At 56.1% G+C, this 25,741-nt stretch overlaps 1 protein-coding gene across 1 annotated transcript in view; it reads left to right on the forward strand.

Annotated features, from left to right (window-relative positions):
* The first annotated feature begins 9,714 nt into the window (after positions 1–9,714).
* Positions 9,715–25,741, forward strand: part of ARHGEF17 (Rho guanine nucleotide exchange factor 17) — a 54,577-nt gene continuing 38,550 nt past the window's right edge. Inside the window, exon 1 of the mRNA XM_028115951.2 lies at positions 9,715–12,921. Within this exon, the coding sequence (XP_027971752.2) occupies positions 9,715–12,921 (3,207 nt within the window). The remainder of the gene's footprint in view (positions 12,922–25,741) is intronic.

The following is a 25,741-nucleotide window of genomic DNA, read 5'->3' on the forward strand; positions in this document are numbered from 1 at the left end:
GTATGAACTCTCTGGAGGTGTGTGATGTTCCATTCATTCAGCAAACCTTTACCTACACCTTATCCTTGGACCTGGGTTGATTCTGGGGCCCTGGAAGAACTGGTCCTAGCCCTGCCCTGTATAGGCTCCTAACTACTGGACATATAGATGCTTGACACAGTGATATCAAGGCTGTGACAGAGAGAAGCATGGCTCGGTGGGGGGGGGGGGGGGGCTGGTAAATAGAGGATGCCCGTGATCCAGTCCAAGGAATCAGGAAATATCTCCTGGGATGGAGATGGGCGGCATCTGAACCAGATGTTGAAGGGGGAAGTCGGCCAATAGAAGTGGGAGCATGTTCCTACAGCCTGGGCCAGCCCTATGCTAGGCTCTGCCCTGGGTCAGATGGGTAGAGAGAGCTGGGGTGGGGAGCAGGCATATGGCCTCCTGTGTGTGAAAGTTGAGAAAATAAGAGCTGTCCCATGGCCACCCTCCAGACAATGGCAAGAGTGGCACAGATGTTCCAGGCTGTGGGGGCTCAGCAGAGGGAGGAATCAAGGAGCACTTCTTTGAAGAGGTGGAGCTTGAGCTGGGGAGGAATCCAAAAGGCAGAGAGAAGAAGGCTGCTCCTGATGGAAGGCACCGTGTGTGTATAAAACCCAAAGGTAGAGATGTGCTGAATCTGGCGGTAAATCAACAGTGAGTTTCAGTTAAGCCCAGGAGGGGGTGGTTTGGGTGGGACCAGAGCACTGAACTCCAGGAAGAGACCCAGACCCTACCCCTTCTCCACCTACCTCTTCAAATGTGCCTCTTTCAGCCTCAGGGTCTCCTGGGAGTCTGAGGACCCATCTACCAGGCCCCCCAAGTGAGGGGAAATAGCCCTTCAACCCTGCTTCATTCTAGAAGAAGTCAACAGCTTGAAGAGATGCAGGGCCACCAGGAGGCTGCAACATGGAGGTGCAGAGGTCCTGTGGCCAGGAGCCTGCCAATCAGTCTCAAGACAGACTGTTCCATGCGTTCTGCTTCCGCCCTCCCAGCTCCATCATTCTGACCTGTGGGTGCCGGGAAGCTGCTGGAGGCCATCTCATGGAGGCATCTCGAACACAGACTTGAGCCTTCAAAAGCTTTGGAAAGGCACCTTCACTGAAGATCTCTGAGGAGGCAGTGAAGGGGATTCTACCACGTATGGCCTCTGTACCTGGTCTTCCCACCCACCCCTTTTCAGCCCCCCGCCTGTACAGCAACTCATCCTCTCTGCAACTTTTCCTCGTATGTCCACCACCCCGCCCACCCCACACCCCTCACTTCTCCTCCAGTCCTTGTTCCCTCCGCTCCGCTCAGATCTCAGCTTTCCTCCTGTAGAACAATCTAGCCTGCCCTTGGCTGCTGGTGTACCACTCAGACCCTGCACACAAACCAGCCATGACAAAAAAATTGACCTTCTCAGAAGGTAGAGGGGAGAGAGAGCAGGGAAAGGACTGTATAACTTAGTATTTTTCTTTTAGCCTTGTCTCATCTCCAAGGCTGTTGGGCCATGGGGCCCTTCAGAGAAGGACTCCGCCGGAGTTAAAACTCCACAGTCATGTGGGAGAAGTGCTTGCAGCTGGCTGAGGAAGGGGGAAAACCAGGCCCAACCCATCTTGGCAATCCATCAAAATGCCCTTCTGAAGAGGCTGCTAATTTGGACAGAAGGAACTTTGATTCTTTGGGTCACAGTGAAAAGATGTGAGGAAATGTCAGAAGAGGTCTAGTCCCTATACAATGCGATGTCATGCCAAGTAGTACAGATATTAGCCACCCTGTGTCTTGTTCCAAGTCTGAGGTCAGACCCATCAGCTGCCAGTCACGGGGGAGTAGGGGAATGGGCGAGCAGAAGGCAGAGGGCCTCTGCCCACAGTGCTGGCTGAGCCCTGTGGAGAGTCCCAGATGACCATCCTAGCAGACTGCCAAGAACTGTGACCCTTTGGTCACTTTTCCAAGACTGGAAATTGTGGGACACAGGTAAATTGCATTCCCAGCTTCCCTTTGTGAGGCAGACTAGCATAAAGGGTAAAGACTCCAGAGCCAGATCACCTTGGTGTTAATCTTGGCTCTACCACTTAGTAGCTGCCTTACTCTGGGCAAGTTATTTAGCCCCTTTGTACCTTAACTTCCCTAGCTGTAAAATGGGAGTAGTAAATCTTGTAAAGTAGCTGTGAGGATTAATATGTACAAAGAACTTAGAATAATGCCTGGAACATAGTAAGCATGCAATGCATGGTATATTATAATGATCTTGCCTTTTGTGCACACAAGTTCCTCCAGAGTCTCTCTCTAGGAATTGGCCTAGGAGGTTTCTGAACAAGGGGCTTTGAGCAGAGGATTTCTCCTTTCCCTTCACCTGGGAGGCAGCTGGTCTTTTAAGAAAAAACAAAAACAAAAAAAACTCAGCACACTTTTTTCAGAACAAGGGCCATAATCCATGAGCCCCAGCTCTTCCTGTAAGAAGGAAAAGTCATTTATTACATGCCAGTACGAGGGACTTCAGGTGCCATTTGGGAAGCTTGAATTGCCCCTTCCTTTCCCCTCCTTTTGCCCCCCCCCCCACTCTCTCCTCACTTTAACCCAGAGCACACTCCGTGATGGGGGATCACACTGGGGATGCCTGCTTGCTGGGGTGGAGACAGAGGGGATAGAGACCGAGGTGTGGAGGTAGAGCGTGGTGAGGGGTCGGGGGAGCACATGGGTTCGCAGGGGTCCAAGGTAATTCTCATGGCTTGGGGAAGACTTCCTGGAGGGTAGAGCGATCCTTCAGCTGGGGCTTGAAGGATGGATTTAATCAGACTGAAGACGCGAGGGCCATGTTGTTCCTGGTGTGGGGAACAGCACAGCCCAAGGCATGGAGGCTGTTGGAGGATGGATAGGAGGGTTGTGGCCTAAGACCAGGCTGGAGAGTTGGCAGGGCTAGAGAGGCAAAGGCTTGGTGCCAGCCCAGGAAAGCACCAGGGAGCCACGACAATGACAGCAGTGGCCATTCACTGGGCTCTGCAGGGTCTAGGCGTCATACAGGGTGCTGTATACACATTTTCTCATTTAATCCTTACAATACCTCCAAATACAGATGGAGAAACTGAGGCCCAGATGTGGGAATTGGTGTGTCAAGGTCACACAGCCTTTCTCTAACCCAGATAGTAGATGCCCCCCTCCACCTCTCCCATCCTCCCTCCCTTCCCTTTCCTTTCTTCACTTGCCTTCCAAGTGCCCACCTGCCTCAGCCAGTCCCAGTAACTGGGGACCCCCTAGGAAGTTGTGACAGAGACAGCTAAGTGCCAACCACAATATCAACTCTCTTTTAATTGGGCACATGGTCTCCTAGGATGAAAACTTCATTTCCCAGCCTTACTCACGGCTCCGTATGACCAGGTAACTTAATCTTGGGTAATGGGAGATAAGCAAAGTACCCTAAGGCAATTTAATATGGGGAGGGGGTGAATGTCTGTAAAAGAGAGGTAGTGTCTGTCCTTTGCCTCCCCTCCTTTCTTTTTGCTTACAATGGGGACATCACAGCTGGAGCACCATCTTGGACCGTGAGAAACAGCTTGGGTTTCTGACAGTTCCGGTTTGGGACCACCTAAATCTGGACTTTTGCACGAGAGAGAAATAAATGTCTATCTTTTCTTTTTTTTTTTTAAGATTTTATTTATTTATTTGAGAAAGAGAATGAGATAGAGAGCATGAGATAGGGAGCATGAGAGGGGGGAGGGTCAGAGGGAGAAGCAGACTCCCCGCTGAGCAGGGAGCCCGATGTGGGACTCGATCCTGGGACTCCAGGATCATGACCTGAGCTGAAGGCAGTCGCCCAACCAACCGAGCCACCCAGGTGCCCCAAATGTCTATCTTTTCTAAGCCACAAGTTTTTTGGGCTGTTGTTAGCCACAGCCAAATGAATCCCTTTAATCGGGTTCTATCCTAAGGTGGTAGACCTAGGGGGAGGCCAGGCAGTGTCCTGGACTGGGGTGGGGGCCAGGGTCTAGCCTGGTGACAAGCTAGGAGTCAACAGGGTCTGGAGATACCCAGAAAGGCTTAGAAAAGTTGCAAAGCTTCGGGAGTGGTCATGCTGCTTTTGGCTGGAGGCTGAAGGGGTGGATGGGTTTCCTGAGGGAGAGAGTAAGAAGGAAGGGCCTGGAGAGAACCCTGGGAACTCCATTAAGGAGTTGGGCAGGAAGGGGAGCCAGAGATGTGGCAGGTCAAAGCCTGGGGGTTTCTGAATGATGGTGGCAGGGGAGGTGGGTGAGTGGGGGAGGAAGTGGAGGTGATGGGTGGAGAAGAAAAGAGAGAAGGTTCCCAGGGAGGCCGGGTCCAGGGAAGACACTTCTATGACAGGAGACCTGTGAGTGTTGGCTATTGTAGGTTGAGGACAGGGGAAGGGCCAAACGTGGAGGAGCCAGAGAGTCAGGGACCAGGGTTTGTCCTTTTGGAAAAGCCCAGGGGCACTGGATCCGTCCTAGGAATAGATGCAGCTTTCTCCTCCCTCCCTTATTCATTCGTTTGACACAGATTCTCTCTGCTCCTCCAAGATGGCGATGGGAACATGGACCCAGACCCTACCCCTCAGAGAGAATCTTGGGGAGGGGTGAGGGTACAGACAAGGAAAGAGTTCAACCACTAAACAACATTTATTGAGCACCTACTATGTGCCAGGCATCATGCCGAGCAGTGGGTCCCTGCCCTCAGGGAGTTCCTAGTCTGATGGAGGAGAACGGCAATAATGAAATAAACATAACCCTGGATCATTACAGCAGGGGAGGAGAGCTTAGAAGAACATAAAGAAGGGTAGGGGGCAGGGCACTTGGGTGGCTCAGTCAGTTGAGCTTCTGACTCTTGGGGCTGAGCATCTGACTCTTGGTTTTGGCTAAAGTCGTGATCTCGGGGTCATGGGATTGAGCCCTGCTTCGGGGTCCACGCTCAGTTCGGAGTCTGCTGGAGATTCTCTCCCGTTCTCCCTCTGTCCCTTCCCCTTCTCTAAAATAAATAAATAAATATTTAAAAAGGGGGGGCGGGCTGGGGGCAAGGAAGCCCTCACTAGGGAGACTATAAGCTCAGGTCATGGTCAGGGGCTGAGAGATGCTGAGGATCAGGGGGGCTGTGACTCAGCTTGAGGAGCAGAGAAGGCTTCTTAGCAGAGGCCCGGTGGTTTCAGAAGGTATTACTAGCTCAGTGCAGAAGGGCTGTTACTGACTTCGTGACTTTGAATAAGCCAGTTTACTTCTCTAAGCCTCTGTTTCCTTACCTGTAAAACAGTGATAATACTACCAGCCCTCTCTAAGCCAGCAGGGGTACTGCACAGGAAAAAGTTAGGGCCGAATTATCATCAAGTACAAAAAAGTATGATAACCCAATAGAAGAGGCAAAAACAGGCATTTCACCTAAAAGGAAACACAGATAATTAAAACAAACAAACAAACAAAAAACACAGAGAGAGATTATTTGATCCTAGCTTGACAATGCCTCTTGAGTGCTGAGTAGTCACAAGGCCCGTTACCCTGAGCACTCCTGCGCATGTGCACATGGTGTCCTGCATAGTCCTCCGAGCAGCACCATTCACGAGAGCAAACACCTGGAAACACTCCATTGCCCGTCCACGAGAGAGTGGATGAATACACTGTGCTATATTCACACACTGGAATATTACCTGCAGCCAGGATGCACTTTACTCATGTGTAACAATATGGATAATCCAAGTATATAATATTAAGTACAAAGATATCTCAAAAAACTTATACACAGCAAGATGCCCTTTTGATAAAGTTAAAGACAACTAAAATGAAACTATATACTTTGAAGGAATACACAGATGCAACAAAACTATACAAAAAGGAAAGCAAGGGCATGCTGAACACAGGAGGTAATGGCTATGCTGGGTGGTACAGCAGCAGGAGAATGGGTTAGGGAAACCATGTAATGAGATGTAGGACACTGTCAAAGTTCTAGTTGTTTTGTTTTGTGGTGGGAGCCAATTAAATAAGTGGTGAGAATGTGTCATGAACAAAAGTTTATAAATAATCCAATTCTATGCATTTGAGTTCTAATCATACAGGAAAGGCGACAATCTCAGGTCATTTCTAATTGACTTGCGAATGGAGTCAGGAGCCCGATTCCCCCTAAGACAGTTCCTTCCTGGAGCTCATTACTTCTTGGGGTCCTCTCACTCCTCATTTTTTTTTTCCCTCTTAAGTACTCAAGGCCCAACACTGGACATGACTAGGACCATCACAACTTTACTATCTTGATTTCTCCAAGGGATTTACAGCCCTGATCTTGCTGGGTCACCATGACTCACTGGGTAGATGGGTTAATGTTTTCATTCCCCTTTCATAGGTGAGGAGTCTGAGAGTGACCTACTGAGGGTCATCTGGCATGTCTGTGAGGGTGCCTACATTGGGCCTAGCTCTAGACTCCCAGCACAGTGTTCCTCTCTCCACCTTGGTGCCCAATGTTTCCAGCCACTTCCTAGATGAGTCTTGGAAGGGCTAAACACAATCAGGGTCCCTCTGTACCTGGAAGATGATTTGTTTCATCATGAATCAGAAGGAGCTGAGGCTGGAAGGACTCATGGGGTGCTGGAAGCAGCCACGCCACTCTCTGATTGGGTAAGTGTCCCATTGGGTGGAGGCCCAGCCCAGATCCTTGAACACCCTCCTTCCCCACCAAGGGGAATTCCTGATCCAGAGGCCCCAGTCAGCCCACCTCCAGGCCAAGCTGCAGGATGCTGAGGTGACCTGAGTCTCTGCTCCTGTCCATCAGTTTGCCCACCTGTGATATGGGAATAAAAACCTCTATTCCAGAACTGATATGAAGACAAAATATGACAGGATGTGAAAGAGTTTGGAAAAGTACAAATTTCAGATGGCAGGAACCATCGTTACCGGAGGAAAGCAGTGACTCCCAGGATGAGGGTCCCGCCACCATACCAAAATTTTCCCAAAAGAGTAGAAAAACACTCCAGAACAAACAAGAGTCTGACTTCAATAGAGGTAGAGAGATACCTTTGGGGAAATATAGACCCACTCCTCACTTTTCAGATGAGGCAGCTGAGGCCCAGGGAACTGTAAGGATATACCCAAGGTCACACAGCAAGGCAAAGGTAGAGAGGCACTAGGCCAGGCAGAGCTCTCTTCCTTGCCATCAATTCCCCAGTGAAGGAGAGATGGCCTTCTGAGGCAGAGGTGAGGGACTTACAGGAGACTGGTCTCCACTCAAGGAGGAAGTTTTCTCCCTACAGGGATTTGCCACAACCCAAGGGAAGCAGTAGGGAGGGTACCAGGTCCTGGCTGAGTCCTCCCTTTCTCATGCAGTAGTCAATCAATCCCTCAGTGTCTTACCATCCTGCCCTATGCCCATCCCTGCCCCTCTCATCTGGACCACGGCCTCCTGCTCCCAGGGCCTGCCAGCCTAGTAAGGCCCAGCCACAGTCCTCTTGGGCCAAGGGGAGTGTGAGTCAGACCAGGTTATCCTCTGTCCCTGGGGAAGGTGAGCCCAGGCCCATGAAGGAAGAAGAGGCTGCTGGGGGCTCAAGGAGAGAGAAGTCCCTTCTTCATCAGGGATCTGGGACCAGTGAAGACTAGAGGAGCACGGTGTTTGAAGCTCCTCAAATCTGAATTTGAGTCATTGAAGGCACTGCCATTTTCTGACTTGGACAGTGGTCAAAGTTAAATCTCCTTCATGACCCATAGAAAAGAGGCAATATTATCTACCTACAGCGTGGTTCTAGGATTAAATAAAATGAATGAAATAATATTACCCAGGGCGCCTGGGTGGCTCAGTTGGTTAAGCGACTGCCTTCGGCTCAGGTCATGATCCTGGAGTCCCGGGATGGAGTCCCGTGTCGGGCTCCCTGCTCAGCAGGGAGTCTGCTTCTCCCTCTGACCCTCTGACCCTCTTCCCTCTCGTGCTCTCTATCTCTCATTCTCTCTCAAATAAATAAATAAAATCTTTAAAAAAAAAAAGAAATAATATTACCCATACATCCAAGGCACTCCATAAATCCCCACTGGTTCATTCAGATGGCAAGGAGCTGCGTTGCATTTAAGTTGGGACCCTGAGGATGAATGGGACCTCACAGAAGCAGGTGGGGGGTGGAGAAGGCCCCAGTACCCGGGACAATGGGAGACTTGCCAGACAGGGGCAGAGGTGCAAGGCGAGCCGGAGGTTGGATCAGCTTGAAGCCGGAGAGGCGACGCACTCGCTCTGTTAGGAGGGTGGAAGGCCGCAGGTAGGCGTGTGGGTTTGGCAGTGGCAAATCAAGGGCGTTTCCGTTGAAGCTTTTGTTGTGTGTGAGGCCAAAGGGACTTTGCGAAGGGACTAGGTTTGAAATGGCTCTTGAAGGGATTAGGAAAGCACTGAAAGGAAGTAAAAGTCTTCCCAACACTCCCAATTTTTGGTGATGGGAACTGCTTTACCTGTCCGGGACTCCACCGGGTGGGCGAATCTGGCCGGTAGAGGGCGCAAGAGCCGCGTATCACGGAGCTCAGGAGGCGGGGCGGGGGGAGACGCAGGGCGGAGCATCGAGGAGAGGGGCCTCCGAGATGGCGGGGGCAGGTGGGAGGGGCGTGACTAGGGTGGGCAGCGGGAAACGTGAGGGCGGGCGAGGGCGTGGCCACAAAGGGTGGAGCACCTGGAGCGATGTGGGAGGGTCAGAGCTGGACAGGCCGCAGAAGGTACGAGGGGCGGGGCCTTTGGGGGCGCGGGAGGTTGACCGGGTCTCCGTGACAGTAGGATTCACGGCGGAGGGCCGGGTGGGGGGCGTGGCCTGGGCGGGGCGGAGGGGTGGGGCAGGGAGCCGCAAGCGCCCAGGTCGGCCCGTGGCGCTCACTACTCCCCCTGGCGGCGAGTCCCGCCCCCTTCCTGCTGGAGGAGTGTTTCTGGGTGTACCTGAATGTTGGTGTGTACCAGTTTATGGGTCGAAGGTTGCCATGTTGGGGTTCCTTGGGCAGAAGGTGTTACCATGCAGAAGCGCCTGAACCGCAGTCGGTGCGCAGCGCCGGCTGTGTGTCGGCGGAGCTGACCACACTCAGAGGTTTCGTGCGTCGGAGCGAGTCCTTGGGGGGGCAGCTTGGCGAATGGGTTCCAGAAGGGGTCCTCTGGAGGGTCGCTTCGGTCTGCATGTGCTCAAGCAGTCTTGTTTCTCCCTCGACTCCTCCCCGATTCCCTCCGCCCGAAATCCCGATTCCCAGCCTTGCGCGCGCCCGGAGCCCACCCCCTCTTTTGGGCGCGAGGCCCCGCCTCCCGCCCCCTTTCCTCAGCCACAAAGTTTATTTGCAACAAAAGGGAGCGCGGAGCGAGCAGCCAAGAGGGAGGGAGCGGGTGCCGGAGCGGGAGCGCGAGGGAAGGCAGGCAGGCCGGCTGGCGGGCACGGAGCCGAGGAACAGAGCCCTGGGATCCTGCCCGGACCGAGCCGGGCCGCGATGCTCCGAATCGCCCCGGCCGAAGAGGGGGCCGGCCCCGGGGGTCGGCGCTGAGGCGGGAGGGACCGCGCTGGATGGAGCCGATGCCGCCCGCGGCCTCAGAAACTTGAGCCGCGGCAGATAAAACCTCTGCTTGAGTCTCTGCGCCCTCTCCCCGCAAACCCCCTCACACTGCTGCTGCAGAACCCAGGCCTTCGGACCCCGGCTGCTGCGCTCCGTCGGGGCGAGGGCGCAAGGGGGGGGTTGGCCGCGGCTCCCCGAGGCCAGCCCCCCCAGAGTGAGTGTTGCCACCATGGCGGACGGGGCGCCCCGGTCCCCGCTCTATCGCAGCGTCTCGTTCAAGCTGCTGGAACGCTGGAGCGGCGGGCCCGGGCCGAAGGAGGAGGCCACGGACACCCCTGGGTTGCGGCGCCGCGCCTCGTGCCGGCCCGCCGCGTCGGTCCCGGGCCAGCCCTCCCGGCGCGTGTCCAAACTGGCGTCGGGGCCCCCGGCCGCCCCCGCGCAGCCGCGCCCGCTCCGCAGCCTCTCGCCGTCGGTGCGCCAGCTCTCCCGGCGCTTCGACGCGCCGCGCCTGGACGACGACCACGCAGGGGCCCGAGACGGGGACGTCTCCCCCGGGGCCGCGGAAGAAGCGGCGGAGGGCGCGGCGCGCGGGGCCTGGCCCAGCGTCACCGAGATGCGCAAGCTCTTCGGTGGCCCTGGCTCCAGGCGGCCCAGCGCCGACTCTGAGGCCTCGGGGACGCCCAGCCCCGACGGTGCCGTGTGGGAGCCCCCGGCCCGCGAGCCCCGGCAACCGCCGACGCCACCTCCTCGGACTTGCTTCCCCCTGGCGGGCCTGCGTTCCGCGCGGCCGCTGCCCGGCGCAGGGACCGAGGGGAGGAGGCGGCGGCAGCAGCAGCAGCAGCAACAGGAGCGGACGCAGCGTCCGGCGGATGGTTTACATTCTTGGCATAGCTTCTCCCAACCGCAGGCCGGGGCCCGGGCCTCCTGCTCCTGCTCCTCCTCCATCGCCTCCTCCTATCCTGTCAGCCGCGGCCCGGCTGCCAGCTCCAGCGAGGAGGAAGAGGAGGTCCCGCCGCCGCCGCCGCCCGGGGCGCAGAGTCCGGCCTACCACGGAGGCCACTCCTCGGGCAGTGACGAGGACCAGGACGGTGAGGGCGGCCACCGCTGGGGAGGGAGGCCGGGACCCAGGCCTGGAAGCTCCCTCTTGGATAAGGACTGTAGGCCAGATAGTTATGGGTTAAATCTGGGCAGCATGGATTCAGCTGAGGGAGCCAGGAGTCCTGAGCCCCCCAAATCTCCAAGAGCCTCTAGTGAGGAAGGACCCCGGGAGTGGGGTACTGGCTCGCCTCCCCGTGGACCAGGTCCTCAGGAGGGACTCCGGCCCATGTCTGACACTGTGGGGGGAGCTTTCCGCGTGGCCAAGGTGAGCTTTCCTGCATACCTAGCCAGCCCAGCAGGCTCCCGCAGTAGCAGCCGCTATTCCAGCACGGAGACCCTCAAGGATGAGGACCCATGGGCTAGTCGGGGTTCTGGGGGCTGGGGCATATACCGCTCCCCTAGCTTTGGAGCTGGAGAGGGGCTCCTCCTAAGGCCCCAGCCTCGAACCCGCACCAAGGGACCTGTGGGCACCACGAGGGCATTGAGAGATGGAGGACTGGAGTTGGACAAGAACCGGCAGCGGAAGTCCCTGTCGAATCCAGATATTGCCTCAGAGACCCTGACGCTGCTCAGTTTCCTTCGCTCAGACCTTTCAGAGCTCAGGGTCCGAAAGCCCGGTGGGCGCCCCAGTGACCTCGGGAGCGGCGCCTTAGATGGCCGAGACTCACCAGCAGCAGGTGGCCCCAGGGCACAACTTGGACCCACGCCTGCCCCAGCCCCGGCGTCACCTGGCACCCGCCCCACGCTCAAAGACTTGACGGCCACCCTTCGGAGGGCAAAGTCTTTTACCTGCTCTGAGAAGCCCGTGGCCCGCCGCCTATCCCGCACCAGCGCCCTGAAGCCCAGCTCCTCTGAGCTCCTGCTGGCGGGCGCAAGTGCCGAGGAGGACCCACTGCCCCTGGTTGTCCAGGATCAGTATGTGCAAGAGGCCCGTCAGGTTTTTGAGAAGATCCAGCGAATGGGTGCCCAGCAGGATGACGGAAGTGATGTCCCCCCTGGAAACCCTGTCTGGGCAGGAGACATGACCCAAGGGCAGCGGTCCCAGGAGGAGCTCTCTGGCCCGGAGTCTAGCCTGACAGATGAGGGCATTGGGGCAGACCCTGAGCCTCTTGCTTCAGCCTTTTGCAGCCTGGGTACCACGGGGGTGTGGCGACCCCTTTCTTCGTCCTCAGCCCAGACCAACCACCATGGCCCTGGGGCTGAAGATAGTCTGGGAGGGTGGGCCCTGGTGTCCCCTGATACCCCTCCCACACCAGGTGCCCTCCGACGGAGACGCAAAGTCCCTCCTTCAGGCCCTGGTGGGACTGAACTGAGCAATGGGGAGGCAGGTGAGGCCTACCGGTCTCTGAGTGACCCAATTCCACAGCGCCACCGGGCTGCCACCTCCGAGGAGCCCTCGGGGTTCTCTGTGGATAGCAACCTTTTGGGTTCGCTGAGCCCCAAGACAGGGCTTCCAGCGGCCCCAGCTGTGGACGAGGGCTTGACCAGTGGCCACAGTGACTGGTCTGTGGGCAGTGAAGAGAGCAAGGGTTACCAGGAGGTTATTCAGAGTATTGTTCAGGGGCCTGGTGCTTTGGGGTGTGTGGTGGACGACAGGGTTGCTGGCAAAGCCCCCAAGAAGAAGTCTCTGAGTGACCCCAGCCGCCGTGGGGAGCCGGCTGGGCCTGGATTTGAGGGCCTGGGAGGGGAGCCCATCCGAGAAGTCGAGCCCATGCTGCCTCCATCTAGCAGTGAGCCCGTTCTTGCAGAGCGGCGGGCCGAACCAGAAGAACCCAGTCCTGCCAGGGGCCGGGCACAGTCTGAGAGGGCCCTACCCAAGACCCCACCTGCCTCCTCCACTGGCTGCCGCGACTTCCACCTTGACCCTAAACTGGCTGATGTTCTGTCCCCACGGCTCATCCGACGGGGTTCCAAGAAGCGCCCAGCCCGGAGCAGTCATCAGGAACTACAGAGAGAGGAAGGCAGTGAGGACCAGGCCAGCAACCTGTCGCGGGCCCGACCATCCTCCAAACACGTTCGCCATGCGAGTGTGCCTGCCACCTTCACACCTATCATGGTGCCTGAGCCACCGACTTCCATTGGCCCCCCCGTGGCTGTGCCGGAGCCCATGGGCTTCCCGGCCAGGCCCCACTCCACGCTGCAGGCACCATCACTCGAGGATGTCACCAAGCAGTATATGCTGACCCTCCACGCTGGCGAGGTTCCTGCCCCAGCACCAGTGGATATGCCCTGCTTGACTCCCGTTGCACCGCCTTCAGCTGAGGCCAAGCCCCCTGAGGCAGCCCGGGCTCCAGATGAGCCTGCCCCAGCCGGCAAGTGCTGCAGCAAGCCACAGGTGGTGAGTCCTTGGTGGGGGGCTTTGGGCGGGGGGGGAGGGGCAAAGAAGGGCCATGGGTGCTGACTTCCACAGGAGCCTTTTGAGTGTGATCATTGGGGAGGTTCGCAGGTCTGAGGGTGCTTCCCTGGTCCTGGGAGTGCCCAGGTAGTTTTAAGAGTGTTAATGACACAGGGCTCCTGTTTACTCAGGCCCTGAAGGCTTCTGCCGGTGCTGATGTCAAAGGTTCTTGCCTGCTTCGAGGTATTCTAGGTGATAATTACAAAGGGTTCTAATCTAGTCCTGTAGCTGTTTCTCAGGGACTGGTTTTAGAGATTCCTATCTGGTTCTTTTTTATAAACACACAAGGAGGTGGTGAGGGTCTTTCCTGAGTCATGCTGCCGTATCAGCCAGACCCCTTGTAGGACATTAGGGCTTGGGGCCCACAGTTGACATAGGTTTGTTCTTCCTCGTGTGGCTCTCCTGTGGCAGATCAAAACGTGGGTTTGTCCCTGAGCCTGGGAGAATTGGAGAGGTACAGGCATTACTTTATGGAGGAGCAAAAAAGACTCCATAAAGTACTTTGGTGGCCCTGGCCTTTCTCTGTGCCTCAGCCTCCGCATCTGTGAAAGCCGGGGATTGTGGACAGGGTCCCTATGTCTCCATCCAGCTGGTGCTGCACAGATTTGGGAGTTCACAGGTTGGAGTTGAGGCGCTCTTGTGCCTGAGGTCTGCCAGTGCTTCTTCTGTTTAGAGTGGGGGCTCTCAGGGGAGAGCAGGGACAGAAAAGAGGCTGCCCAAGCTCAGCAGACAGGGGCCTGGAGAGAGTTTGGGAGTGGCTCCAGCCCCCACAGGCAGGGCTGCCGCTGTGGAGCAGGGTGGGGGCACTGGTCCCCCATCCCGCCAGCTTCCATCTCTCCCACCCCACCCGCTTCCTGGTGACTCTGAAGTGCTTCCCCCTTCCTCTGCCAGACCCTAAGCCCCAGGGACTCAACCCTTCGGAGGCCCCCACTTCTGCCTTCAGATGTCCCTGGAGTTTTGGCTGTGGGTTCCAATAGGTTCTAGGTGCCATGATGCCCCCGCATCTGAAATGGAAGCTCGGCTTTGGGTTTTGGGTTCTGGGCCTAGTGTGGGGATGGCTCAGGGTTATTTCAACCATGGCCTACACTCCCACTGTGTTCCCTGCCTGTGTGAAGAGCTTGGAAGCCCTAAAGCTTGGACTAATTTGGTCACTCCCTGTTCCCAGCACTCTCACGGCCCCTCTGAACTCTTTCTTTGTTTCTCTTTCCTTGTCTCTGTTTCCCCCTTGTCCTGGCTCTGGTGTCTTTCACAGTGGCCACAGAGAGAGCCAGCAGGCAGGGAGTGGGGGACTGGAAATTTTGGACCTATCCTTCCTTGTGAGAGCCTGGTGGGACAGCTCCGATTGCCCCTAACTCCGGTGCCAGTTGTCTTTGGAACATAGGGCTGGGGGAGGGCAAGGGCAGCTCCTGCCAGGGGCCCCTTCCCCAGCTGTCTTTCCCACATAATTATCTCCTCAGGGAGCCTTGAAGGCTAAATTAGGGAAGAAGGCAGGAATGAACCAAGGGACTCAGGGAAACTGTGGGAGGGGGGATGCTCCTAAGAAGAAAGCATTGAGACTCAGAGAGGAGGTGGGAGTTTTTGCAGAATTGGCTTTTGGTCTGTCTCCCTTCGTATTGTCCCCCTGTCCCACCAACTTCAGGGAGAGGCTTAGCCTCCTCCACCCCCGGAGGGCTATGAGGTGGGGCATATCTGCCTATAATACAGGTTTCTCCCTGTCCTCAACAGAGCATCTCTGCAGCCTCCAAACCTTAGCTCACTCTAGTCCTCCCACCTTTCTAGGCCTAGCTTGATGTTCCCTCTTGCCTCGTAGAGGAAAGAACTAGTAAATATTTGGAAGAGCAGGGTTTGAGCCGAGGCTCCAGATCCCTGTGTGGCCTAGGATCAGTCACATGCCTGCCCTATACCTCACTTTCCCCTTCTGTAAAATGGGGGTAATGGTTTCTGCCTGGCAGGCTCTTGTAGGGTGAGTGGGTGGTGTGATCACTCCCTCCCTGGGGGCAGGAGAGAGGGGGGAAAAACCAGGCTCCACTGCCCCAGCTACTTCTCAGTGACCAGCCATGGCCCCTCCTCCCTGTCCCCTACTGGTTTCTGAGCACAGGGCTGGGCACTCTGAGCCTCAGTATTACCTGGTGGACTTGCATTGGCTCAGAAGAGAATCACCATTCCCTAATTCCCCAACCCCCTCATAAAGCCTAGAAGTTCTCCCATCTACTAGCCCAAATCCCTTCTGCTACACCCTTCCTTCTGCCTCCAGGAAGATGGGGAGCAGCTGTTCACCCCCTCGTTACGGCTTCCATGGAAGAGACAATGTTCCCTTGTTTCGGGCCCGGGGCTCCAGTCACGCTCCCTGGGCTGTGGGTGGAGATGGTGTGGTGTGAGCTCCAGAATAAGAAGGGAAGAGAAGAGGCTTTCACACTCTGCTGATGTAGCAGAAATCAGGCTGAACCCAGCCAGGGGCAAACAAGAGAGGCCCTGGTGGGTAGAGGTGGCCCCTGACCCAACCCCAGGCTTTGGGGAGTCCCTCAAACTCAGGTCTCTCCCAACCCAGAAGCTGCATTTGCCCTCTGCATGGCGTATCCCCATTGTGAGCCAGTGGCCTGGGTACCAGGCCCGGCTCAGCCTCTGACTCGCACTGAGACCTGGACAGAGTCATCTTGGGCCTCAGTTTTCCCATCTGTACGGTGGGATGTTAGACAACCTGGTCTTTGAAGCTCTGAGGGAGGACAGCCTGCAGAGTGGTCAACAGAAACAGGAAGCGTTGGAGTGCTGCTGGAAGAGAAAGGAAAGGCAGCTCTGTGCAACAGCTGTGAGAACCTAGGAGCCCAGGGAATAAGGAATAGCTCGTGGTCATTTTATTCTCTGAACACCTGCTTGTGTTTCTGCTGGGAGCAGGCAGCAGAGCCTCCATGCCCTGCCCCTGCCACACCCCTTGTCATTTCCACTTAGACCCGCAATAGCCTGGATGATAGACTTCTTTCCAGGGATTCCCCTACCCCGGCCTTAAAGTACAGTCTTATAGCCTAACTTTCCTTCCTCAGATACTGATACTCATTTGACAGATGTGACAACTCTAGCCCAGAAACAGGAAATGACTTGTGTCTCAGAATCATAGATGGATTGACTCACAGAATTTTAGCATACTGGAATAGCAGTAACAGTGGCTAACATTTATTAAGTACTTACTGTATGCCAGGTATCTGAATGTTTCATTCTTCAAATGTAAAAGCTGTGAGAATCTTCCAGTGCTGAATTCTTATAATTGCAGGCTGGTAGATTCCCACTGGATCCCAGAATGTCAGTGTCTTAAAGGTGGAGGAGCCCAAGCAATCCCTGTTTCTTGGTGGGATTGGCCTGCCATCTAAGTAAGGGGGACAGGGTCAGGGGGGAGTTGGGGGGGGGTCACCTGCATACCCCTAACATCCTGAACACCTTCCTGGTGGTTATTTAATTCACTGGGACCTGGGGGTGGGATGGAAAGAACTTTGAGACTCAGAAAGGAGAATGCTGCATCTAAGGTCACACAGCTAGGCGAGGCACAGCCAGGCCCAAGCACCGACCCCCTGCCCCAGCAGACATGCCCACCCCCCACCCCCCAGCTTGCCCAGCCAGCTCCCTGCCTTGCTGAGGAAGGCCTGGGTTGCAGCTCTTCATCACCTGTCTTTTCTCTGTGTCCCCTTGGCAGGGAACCCATGGGGGCGGGGCTTCTCTCCTTTCCCTCCTTGGCTCTTTGCTATAATTTTTCCATGGAAACTGGTTTGGGGAGGGGAGGCAATCAGGACATTTGGAGTTCTGAGTAGTACCAAATATCTATAATTATATGTCTTGTCACCCAGTAGGAGGGTGGCATGGGGAGGACAGGCAGAGGGCTGTCCCTTTCTTCTGTTTATTCCTGCCCCCCCCACGCCTTCCTGAGGGCCCGGGACTATTGGAGGGAGTACAGTCCGGGAATGGGTCCCCCCCCAAACATGGAAGAGTTGGGGGATGGACCGGAGTTGAGTCTGACATTTTTCAGCCCCACATTTCTGGGACGAGCTAGGTTTGGGATGCTCTGGGCTGCTGCTAATCCTGTCCCCAGCACCCTCTCAGTGGAGGAACTTGCCCCTCCTGCTTCCTTCCCCCCGCCCCCATCTGTGATCTCAGGCTACACATGCTGCCCTGCAGCAGATGAAGGCACCCCCCGGGCCAGAGGAACCAGACACTCAGAGAGTTCAGAATCTAGAAGCAGACTGAAGGGCCCTTAGGATGTTGAGGAATCGGCCTGAGGGCTGGCAAGGGAAACTTCTTGGAGGAGGTTATGCCTGGAGCCTGACCTTGAAAACTGGAAGAGTTTGTACAGCCAGAGAAGAGAGGGAGGGTTCTAGGAGGAGAGCACAACGTGAACAAAGGCTAGGAAGTAGGAAAGACATGGCAGGTTGTGTGTGGTAGGAGTTTCTATAGAGACATGGGTGACTCTTGATAGAGCAATGCATTCATCCCTATAACAAATACTTACTGAGCTCCTGGATGCGCTGGGCACTCTCCCAGGTCCTGGGGATACAGTAACAAACAAAACAAAGGCCTGGCCTCATGGAGCTTCCAGACTAGTGAGGAGACCTGTGTGTAAATGGATACATTATGCATCAGGGAGAGGTAGGGGCTAGGGAGCAAAAGAAAGCAGGTTAAGGGAGTAGAGACTGACGGAGGGAGTACTATCTTAGATCAAGAGGTCTGGGAAAGCCTCTCTCAGGAAGTGAGATCTGAGCAGAGGCCTGGAAAAAGTGAGAGAGCAAGCCAGGTGGCCATCTCAGGGAAAGAACATTCTGGGCAGAGAGGAACAGCAAGTGCAAAAGTCCTGAGGTAGAAGTGTGTTGGAGGAATCATCCAAGAGGACTGTGTGGATGGAGCAAAATGGGAATGAGGTCAGAGAGGTAAGGGAGGGTGGGAGTGGATCAGGGTGGAGGCAGATCTCATAGGCCGGTAGGAGGACTCCAGCGTTGACTTGAAGTGAGATGGGGTAGGCACACAGTGACCTGATCTGACTTAGGCTTTACTAGGTCTGCTCTGTCTGCTCTGTCAGGGTAGATTGCAGGGGCCCAGGGTGGAGGCAGGGAGGCCGGTAAGGAGGCCACTGGAATAATCTGGGTAAGAGCTGATGGTGGCTTAGGCTGGGACCGAGGTGGTGGAGTAGTGGGTTTCTGCTGCAGCCCAGAGGGTTTTGTGAGAGCCTGGACCCCAGCGTTCAAGGTGAGCACAGAGCTACTGTGGCTCTCACAGCTGGGCAGTGTGTGAGGGGTTGATTAGTGTGGGGAGGGGGAAGTTGATAAAGCCCCCAGGGTGTCCTGGGGCTGTAGGCTACACTGACTGCCCCTTGCAGACCCACACTGGCTGGGCTCAAAGAGTAGGAGGGTGGAACCACCACAGGGCCCTGGTGAGGAAAGCAACAGTGCCATGTCCCACTGGTGTCTCCTCTTCAGCCACCACGACACCCATCAGCTCCAGCTTGCATATCTCCTGGGACAGGGAGCGCACACCACCCTAAGGTAACCCTGTCCCTCCCATCTGGTCCTCTAGCCAGGTGGGCATTGCCATGGTCCCAGTATATGGATGAAGAAGCCGGTCCAGAGTAGACAGAGGTTTGCCTAATGCTCTGTGACTCAAATATGGGATTTGGCCCCAGGTGTCCTGGCTCCCAGGCCATACGTTGGTCCCACAGAGTTCCCACTGAGCAGAGTTGGCTAGAATGGCAGTGGTAGGGTGGGGGAAGGGGGAGCCCATGTTTCCCAGAAAGGCTTGAAGCCCTGGCGTACTTATTGGGAAATGTGCCCAGGCAGCCTGGCGCCTTGCTGGCACGCCCTAAAATGGGGGCTCTGGGTCCCCTGGGAAGCAAGAGCCTATTGGAGCCAATGCCCCCGCCTTGGGAGTTGATCCTCTCCTCCCATTTCCACCCAATCCTCTGGGGCATTCCAGGGGTGGATCCAGGCAGAGGACAGCTGCCAGGCTGCCAGGCCCTGGGCAGTGAGTGAGTCCCAGCCGATGGCATGCAGGGGCCTGGGGCCCCAAACAGGGTGTCTGAGCTCCCGGAGGGGTGTCCACGACCACCCCCTCCAGTAGCCAGGGTCACCAGGGATGACGTGGTGTAGCACATGAAGGTCTGCACTAGGGATCAGGAGATGGTGTCCAGCCTTAGCCTCTACACTTTGCTGGTGTATGGCATTCAGTAAGTCCCTTCCCTTCAGAGCCACAGATTCCTCCATGCTCTTGGGCACCAGGATAGAAGCTCCCCCACCGCCACCCCACCCCCGGGCTGGTGGGAGAGGCAATAGCTTTCCCGAGTAGGTCTCAATTTGTAGACTGAAGAGCTGGCAGGTGGGGCCCCATTCGGCGGCTGAGGAGACTGAGGCTGAGTGGGGCTGGGCCGCACCAGGTCTGGCCCCCGAGGCCTTGCCCTTGCCACCAGCTGCTGTTCTGGGCTCCACCGCGCACACACACAGATGAGGCCTCTGCCCCCCCGGGTGGCAGGCTGTGAGGCTCAGGCCGGGGCCTAGCCCCAGAAGTGGTGATGCTACGGCCACCAGGATTTTTAAACTTTGTCCAGGGCATGGGGCCGCCACGTGGCTCTGAGACGCTCCTAAGGCAGGGAGAGACTGAGGGAGAGTCCGCTTTTGCACCTGAGGTCAGAGGGACATGAGTTGATTCCAGTCTAGGTTGGCAGATGGGTGGTGTATTGGTCTCCTTTTGCTGCTGTGGCAAAGTACTACACACTTAGGACTTAGAACAGTACAAATATTATCTTACGGTTCTGGAGGTCAGAAGAAAAGGGTTTCACTGGGCTAAAAATTAAGGCGTTAATAGGGCTGTGTTTCTTCTGGAAGCTTTAGGGGAAAACCTGTGTCCTTGCCTTTGGCAGCTTATGGTATCTGCTGGCACTTCTTGCTTTGTGACCCCTTCCTCGGTCTTCAAAGCCAGCAGCATCTTTCCCTCACCCGTACCTCCTGCCTCCCTCTTGTGAGGAACCTGGTGATTACTTTGGGCCCACACGGATCATCCAGGATAATTGCAAAATCCTTACTCTGCGAAGTCCCCTTTGCCATGTAAGGTAACATATTCACAGGTTCCAGGGGTTAGGACATGGACATCTTTGGGGCAGATGGGGGGGCTCCCTACCCCCGTGTGCCGGGAGCTCCGTGTTGGGGATTGGTGACCCTGGTGCTGTTGGACCAAAGGACCTGTCGGGTCCCTTCATGCCGAGGCACTTCCCAGGAGGGGGCATGTGGAGGGAAGGAGCACAACCCGGATCCCTTCTCTCCCCAAGGCTGGCTTTGGGACCCAGGGCAAGCATTTACAGACTCCTCTGCACTGCCCCCTCACTCCACCAAGGATTATTGTTAAGAGTAGATGAAATCATGCTAAGAGGGTTTGGCACATAGTAAGTGCTCAAGAAGTGTTAGTTCCTTCCTTCAGGACTGAGAGGCAAGAGGATTCTAAGGGACTAGGATTCTAAGATTCAAATAGACCTTGACTCCAGGATGCTCAGATTCTCAGCATCTCTTTCCAGCTTAAAGCAGAGGACAGAGCTCTAGACAGGAGGGCAGGTGGGGTACTGACTGGGTAGGTTCCGTGGCCCAGTAGCCTGGGCCTTTGGAGATGGGAGGTGGGCAGAGGAGAGGCCTAGGCGTTTGGGGGGAATCAAGTACCTTACTGTCCTTGCTCTTCTCGCCAGCTCCCCCTCCCGCTTTGTTACCGCCAGCCCCAACCTGGGAGGCTGAGCAGAGCCAGAGCCCTCCCTGGTCAAAGCCCCAGACCCATTGGAACCAGCCTCTGAAGCAGGGCTCAACAGCCCCTCCAAGCCAGAGAGTCTGAGGGTCTGGTGGGCTTTGGGGTCAGACCAATAAGGGTTAACATCTCAGAGCCGACTCTGAGTCACTCACTGGGTGAAAACTAACAAGTCATTTCATCTTAGCTCGGAGCCTCAGTGTCCTGCCTTGTCAGCCCAGGACCCCAGGTTTAGAAGCTCTCAGAACGGTGGCCACTTTAAGAGCATGCACTTTTGAGATTGCTTGTTCAGGGTGTAGAATCTTGTGGTTTCAGGATGAAGGATTCTGGTTTTTTTCCAGGAGTCCATACCTCTTAGCTTGATTTTGTTCGTGCATTTGAGATGGTTACTTCTTGGTTCTGAGATTCTGGGGCCAAGGAGAGGCGGGGCGGGTCCTGGGCCAGTTGGGCGGGGGGGGGGGGGGGGGGGGGGCGGGGGGGGGACTGTGTCGGAGGGGGCCAGGCTGAGGGAGCTAGCGCCAGGTTGGTGTCTGTTTCCTGTTTATTGGTTCCCAGGGGGTGAGCAGGCCCTGCCCCAGAGCAGCAAGGAGCAGGAGGGAGGGAGGCGGGGTGTCCTGGCTGCCAGCCAGCCCCACAGCCCAGCCTCCTGGGACTGCTGAGACCCCTCCCCCTGAGCCCCCTTAGACAAACAGCCAGTCCTTTCCCAGGACAGGGCATTGGAGGTCAGGGAGCAGATGTGGAAGGGAAGGGATGGAAGGACACGAAGGGACCCTTCCCCCCAAAAATCCTACTGACTCTATCTTTCTTGGCTGCCTGTGTCACTGAAGTCTCACTCCTGGTTCCTCACTGTCCCCCTCTGTCTCCCCCTGTCTCCCTGAGAGTGGGGGTGTGGAGCGGCATGGTGGTGTGATGTCCAACTTCTTGGCAGGCCAGGAGGCAGGAGGAGGAAGAAGAGGGTTAGGACCCTCCATCCCAGGAGGTCCACCTGGAAAGATCTTTAGAAACCAGCTGTGGCAGGACGCCTGGGTGGTTTAGTCGGTCAAGCGGCTGCCTTTGGCTCAGATCATGATCCCAGGGTCCTGGGATTGAGTCCAGCATCAGGCTCCCTGCTCAGTGGGGAGTCTGCTTCTCCCTCTGCCTGCCGCTCCTGCTGTCCATCTCTCTCTCTCTCTCTCTGACAAATAAATAAAATCTGAAAGGAAGAAAGAAGGAAAGAGGGAGAGGGAGAGAGAGAAAGAAAGGAAGAGAGAGAAAGAGAAAGAAAAGAAAGAAAGAAAGAAAGAAAGAGAAAGAAAGAGAAAGAAAGAAAAAAGAAAGAAAGAAAGAAAGAGAAAGAAAGAAAGAAAGAAAGAAAGAAAGAAAGAAAGAAAGAAAGAAAGAAAGAGAAAGAAAGAAAGAAAGAAAGAAAGAAAGAAAGAAAAAAGAAAAGAAAAGAAAAGCCAGCTGTGTCTTCTAACTATCCCTTACCCTGGCATAATTGAGAGGGTAAACTGAGGGCCAGCAAGGGGAGTGGTCTTCCCCAAGGCTGAGATGGAGCGGACCAGGCCCAGCCATCTGCCCTGTGCACCTCACTGCTGTTCCAGCCCTGCACTTGGACTGCTGCATATATGGGGCCACTGGGAATTCTTGAGCGGGGATGGCATGGGTCACTTGGCATTTCAGGGAGCTGGACTGAGCCAGGCAGGAGAAAGAAGCCTTGATAGAGGTCTGCAGAGAGGTCTGTCTTTGACCAGAGCACACAGGGAGAGGCTGTGTGTGCAAGGAGCCAGGTTGAAGGTCTTAAGTGCCAAGTTAAATGGCCTGGGCTTTGTCCTGTGGGCAGTGGGGACCCATGGAAGGTTAGGAGCTAAGGAGGAGCATTGCCTGGTGGGACACATTAAAAAAACATTCTCTGGTTGTGGACTGCAGAAAGCAAGAGATGAGAAGCCCGAGCTAAGGGGTACAGGTGATGCAGGATGGAAAAAAAAAAAAAAGGACTTACTAGGGAAATCATTTGGAGGTAAAACCTGACAACTTAAATTTAGGCTCAGGGGCCCTATCAGAAACTGGGATGAGGGGAGGAGGGCCCACCTCTCTCACTTCAGTTAGAGAATATGGCAGTGGGACAGAATGTGAGGTCATCTGAGTCATCCCCCTGCCTCAGGGCAGGGTGTTCCTCCGTATTTCTAGAAGGGGAAGGGGGCTCTGAGCCAGCTCAGGTCCCTGTCTCTGTCGCTGTACTTCCTGTCTAACTTCAGTCCCTCCTGCTCTAGGGAGAAGTGCCTGCTTCTCAGTGGGGTCTCCAGAGAAGAGCGGAGCTCCAGGCTATGCCCCCAGTCCCACTCCTTCCAGCATTGGCCTGGGTGGGGAGCATGGGGCGCGGGGGAGAAGGAGCAGGCCAGTGCTGCCTTGCTAGCTAGGACCCAAGACTAGGCACTCAGTCTCAGTCTCCCTCTCTGTGAAGTGGGAATCCCAGATGTCGCAGAGTCCCAGAAAGCTCTGGACTGTGCCGGCCCTCAGGAGCTGGGGGTAGAGGGACCGGTAGGTAGACAGGCAGGCCATCTGGCTAGCAGTGCTCCCAGTGGGTCCTGCAGTCAGACACAAAGTATCCTTGTGAAATTTGTACCCCAGACCCCAAGACAAGTGCTGGCCTCTGGCCCTGCAGTCCTGGAGGCCTTCCTGGAGGAGAGGAGGGCAGGCTGTAGGGAGAGCAGTAACTCGGATCTGGGGCCTGATCTGAGCCCGTTTCCTCATCAGATGCCTACGTACCCTTCTAGCTCCTTGTGGCACCCTGGGTCCTCCTCACCTCCTCCTGGACCAGAGCTCGCAGGCTTCTCCCCAAGGCCAGCGGGGGCGGTGCCTGGGGCGGGTGAGGAATTTCCGAGGGAACAGCTAAATTCAGCCCCAGCTAAAAATAGTCCTGGGCCTGGCCCCAAGGCTAGAGGGGGAAGGGGGGGACAGGGAGGGGAGGGGGAGGGGGAGGGCGGGGCAAGCCCTTATCCTGCCTGCCCCACCTCTTCACCTGGACCCAGGGCCTTGGGCTGCCTGAGACCTCCTCCCTCCTCCCTCCCACCAGGCCTTTCCCTCACTGGGGCTCTGTGCTTTCTTCTCTCCTCCCTCCCCTGTCCTCCCTGCCCTCCTCCCCCAGCCTCGCCCCTTCTGGCCGTCTCTTTTCCTTATTATCTCCCTGCCTCTGACAGAGTCAGACAGAGGCCCACCCGTGGCCAGGACCAGGCCTTCAGGAGAGGGCCTTGTATAGGGGTGTGTCCCCTCGGCATCGTAGCCTGAGTGTTAGGAACCACCCCTGCCTCCACTGGCAGCTGATTGCAACCCCTTTCTTCTGGGGTGGGAGTGTGGGGGGTGGCAGACCTCAGAAGTTCCGAGGTGTGGAGATGTGGGTGGGGCGCCTCGTTCACCCTGTGACCTGGTACATGGTTCTGGGCAAGTGGCTCCACCCTCGCCAAGCCCTCCTGTTCCTGGCACAGGGGGCATCAAAACACACTTACTAAATAAATAATGTGGAGGGAGTGGGGAAGGCAGGCGGGGGAGAGCTGGGCCCTGCCCTTGGGGAGTTCCCAGGCTCCTCGGAACTCTTCTCACCACCCTTGACCAGCCTTGTTTGGTCTCTACCCTGGAGATGACAGGCCTGAGCACCCAGGCAGGTGAGAGTTGACAGATGGCAAAGGGTACGTCCCAGGCCAGTACCAGTTGAGGATAAGGGTGAGGTGGGAACCAGACACTGAGGCCCAGGGAAGGTGAGGTTCCCAGCTCAGATCACAGAGCTCAGGAGAGAGGTGGTGGGATTAGAACCTAGGCTGGCCTCACTCCAAGGCTGTGGGAGTGAATTTGGTCTAATGTAGCAGAGAGGTCAAGAAGGAAGTGGATGGAAAGTCTTAGGAGATCTGGCCCATAGTGCTTGACTGAATGTGGTGCGACTCAGGGGTGGGGGTTCACACGTAGTGGTAGCAAAGCGTGTCAAGCTCTCCCTGTGTGCCAGGCACTGGTCTGAGCACTTTCCACGCAGCCACTCAATTTATTATCTCACAACCACCTCTGGGGAGGTACTGTCATCCCTGTTTCTAGATGAGGAGCCTGGGGCAAAGCCTGATAAAGTAGTTCCGCCTGGTTTAGGGAAGCTAACTAAGTGGGGAATTGGAGTCGAAACCCAGACAGTCTGGTTCCAGGATCTGTGAACGTCACTCAGGCTCCTGGCTTTCAGGCCTGCCTGGATGGGCGGCGGTGCCATCACGAAGGTGGGTACGAGGGAGGAGAGAGTGGACTCCGCTTTGGACGTAGGAAACCCACTGGGTTTGCAGTCCACAGTGCAGCCCCAGGAAGGAGCACATCGTGGTGGCTCAGTCAATCCTAGGCGAATGGCTCACTTCAATATGAGGGGCCCTTGGGCTGCAAGAGGAGGTGATGGGCAGGCAGAGGGAATGAGTATTTCCTCCCACCATTGGCCCAGGGACTTTTCTTTTGGTGCCAGAGTGCAGCTGAGGTGGGTGCTGGGGCTCCTTGCTTGTGGAGAAAGCTCTGGGTTGCAAGGGTGCTGAGATGAACCACAGGCAGGGGAAGGAGGGGTGGGTAGGGGCAGGGCAGGCAGTGCTGGCGCAGTCCCGCCTGCAGTATCTGGAAAGCAGATCTCTTGGGCCATGGCCGGCGTGACTCAAATGGAGACAAAAAAACCTTCCATATTTGGACAAAGAGCCCAGAGAGGCCCGGACCCGCAGCCAGCCCAGGCCGCCTCCCCCCACCCCCCCAGTCTCCCTCTGGGCCCCTAGCCCTGAGCCCTGTCCCACGAGTTTAACTCTTGGGCCTCAGGCAGCACTGTGGTCTCTTCCCCTCAGTCATCAGGCCACCTTCCATGTGGTCAAGCCTGGGCCATGGGTGCTGGAGAAGAAACCCCCGGTGTCGGGCCCTGAGCTTGGGGTAGAAATGCAGAGAGGAGTCCTGGCAGAGCCTGCAGGTTGGAATGGGGTTACACACTGAACAGACAATTCACATGCCAGGGGGTAAGTTGACTACAGTATGA

Source organism: Eumetopias jubatus, unplaced genomic scaffold (genome assembly GCF_037043125.1).
Source record: "Eumetopias jubatus isolate StellerSeaLion01/CBP00866 unplaced genomic scaffold, mEumJub1_p1.0 scaffold_13, whole genome shotgun sequence".
Classification (NCBI taxonomy): Eukaryota; Metazoa; Chordata; class Mammalia; order Carnivora; family Otariidae; genus Eumetopias; species Eumetopias jubatus.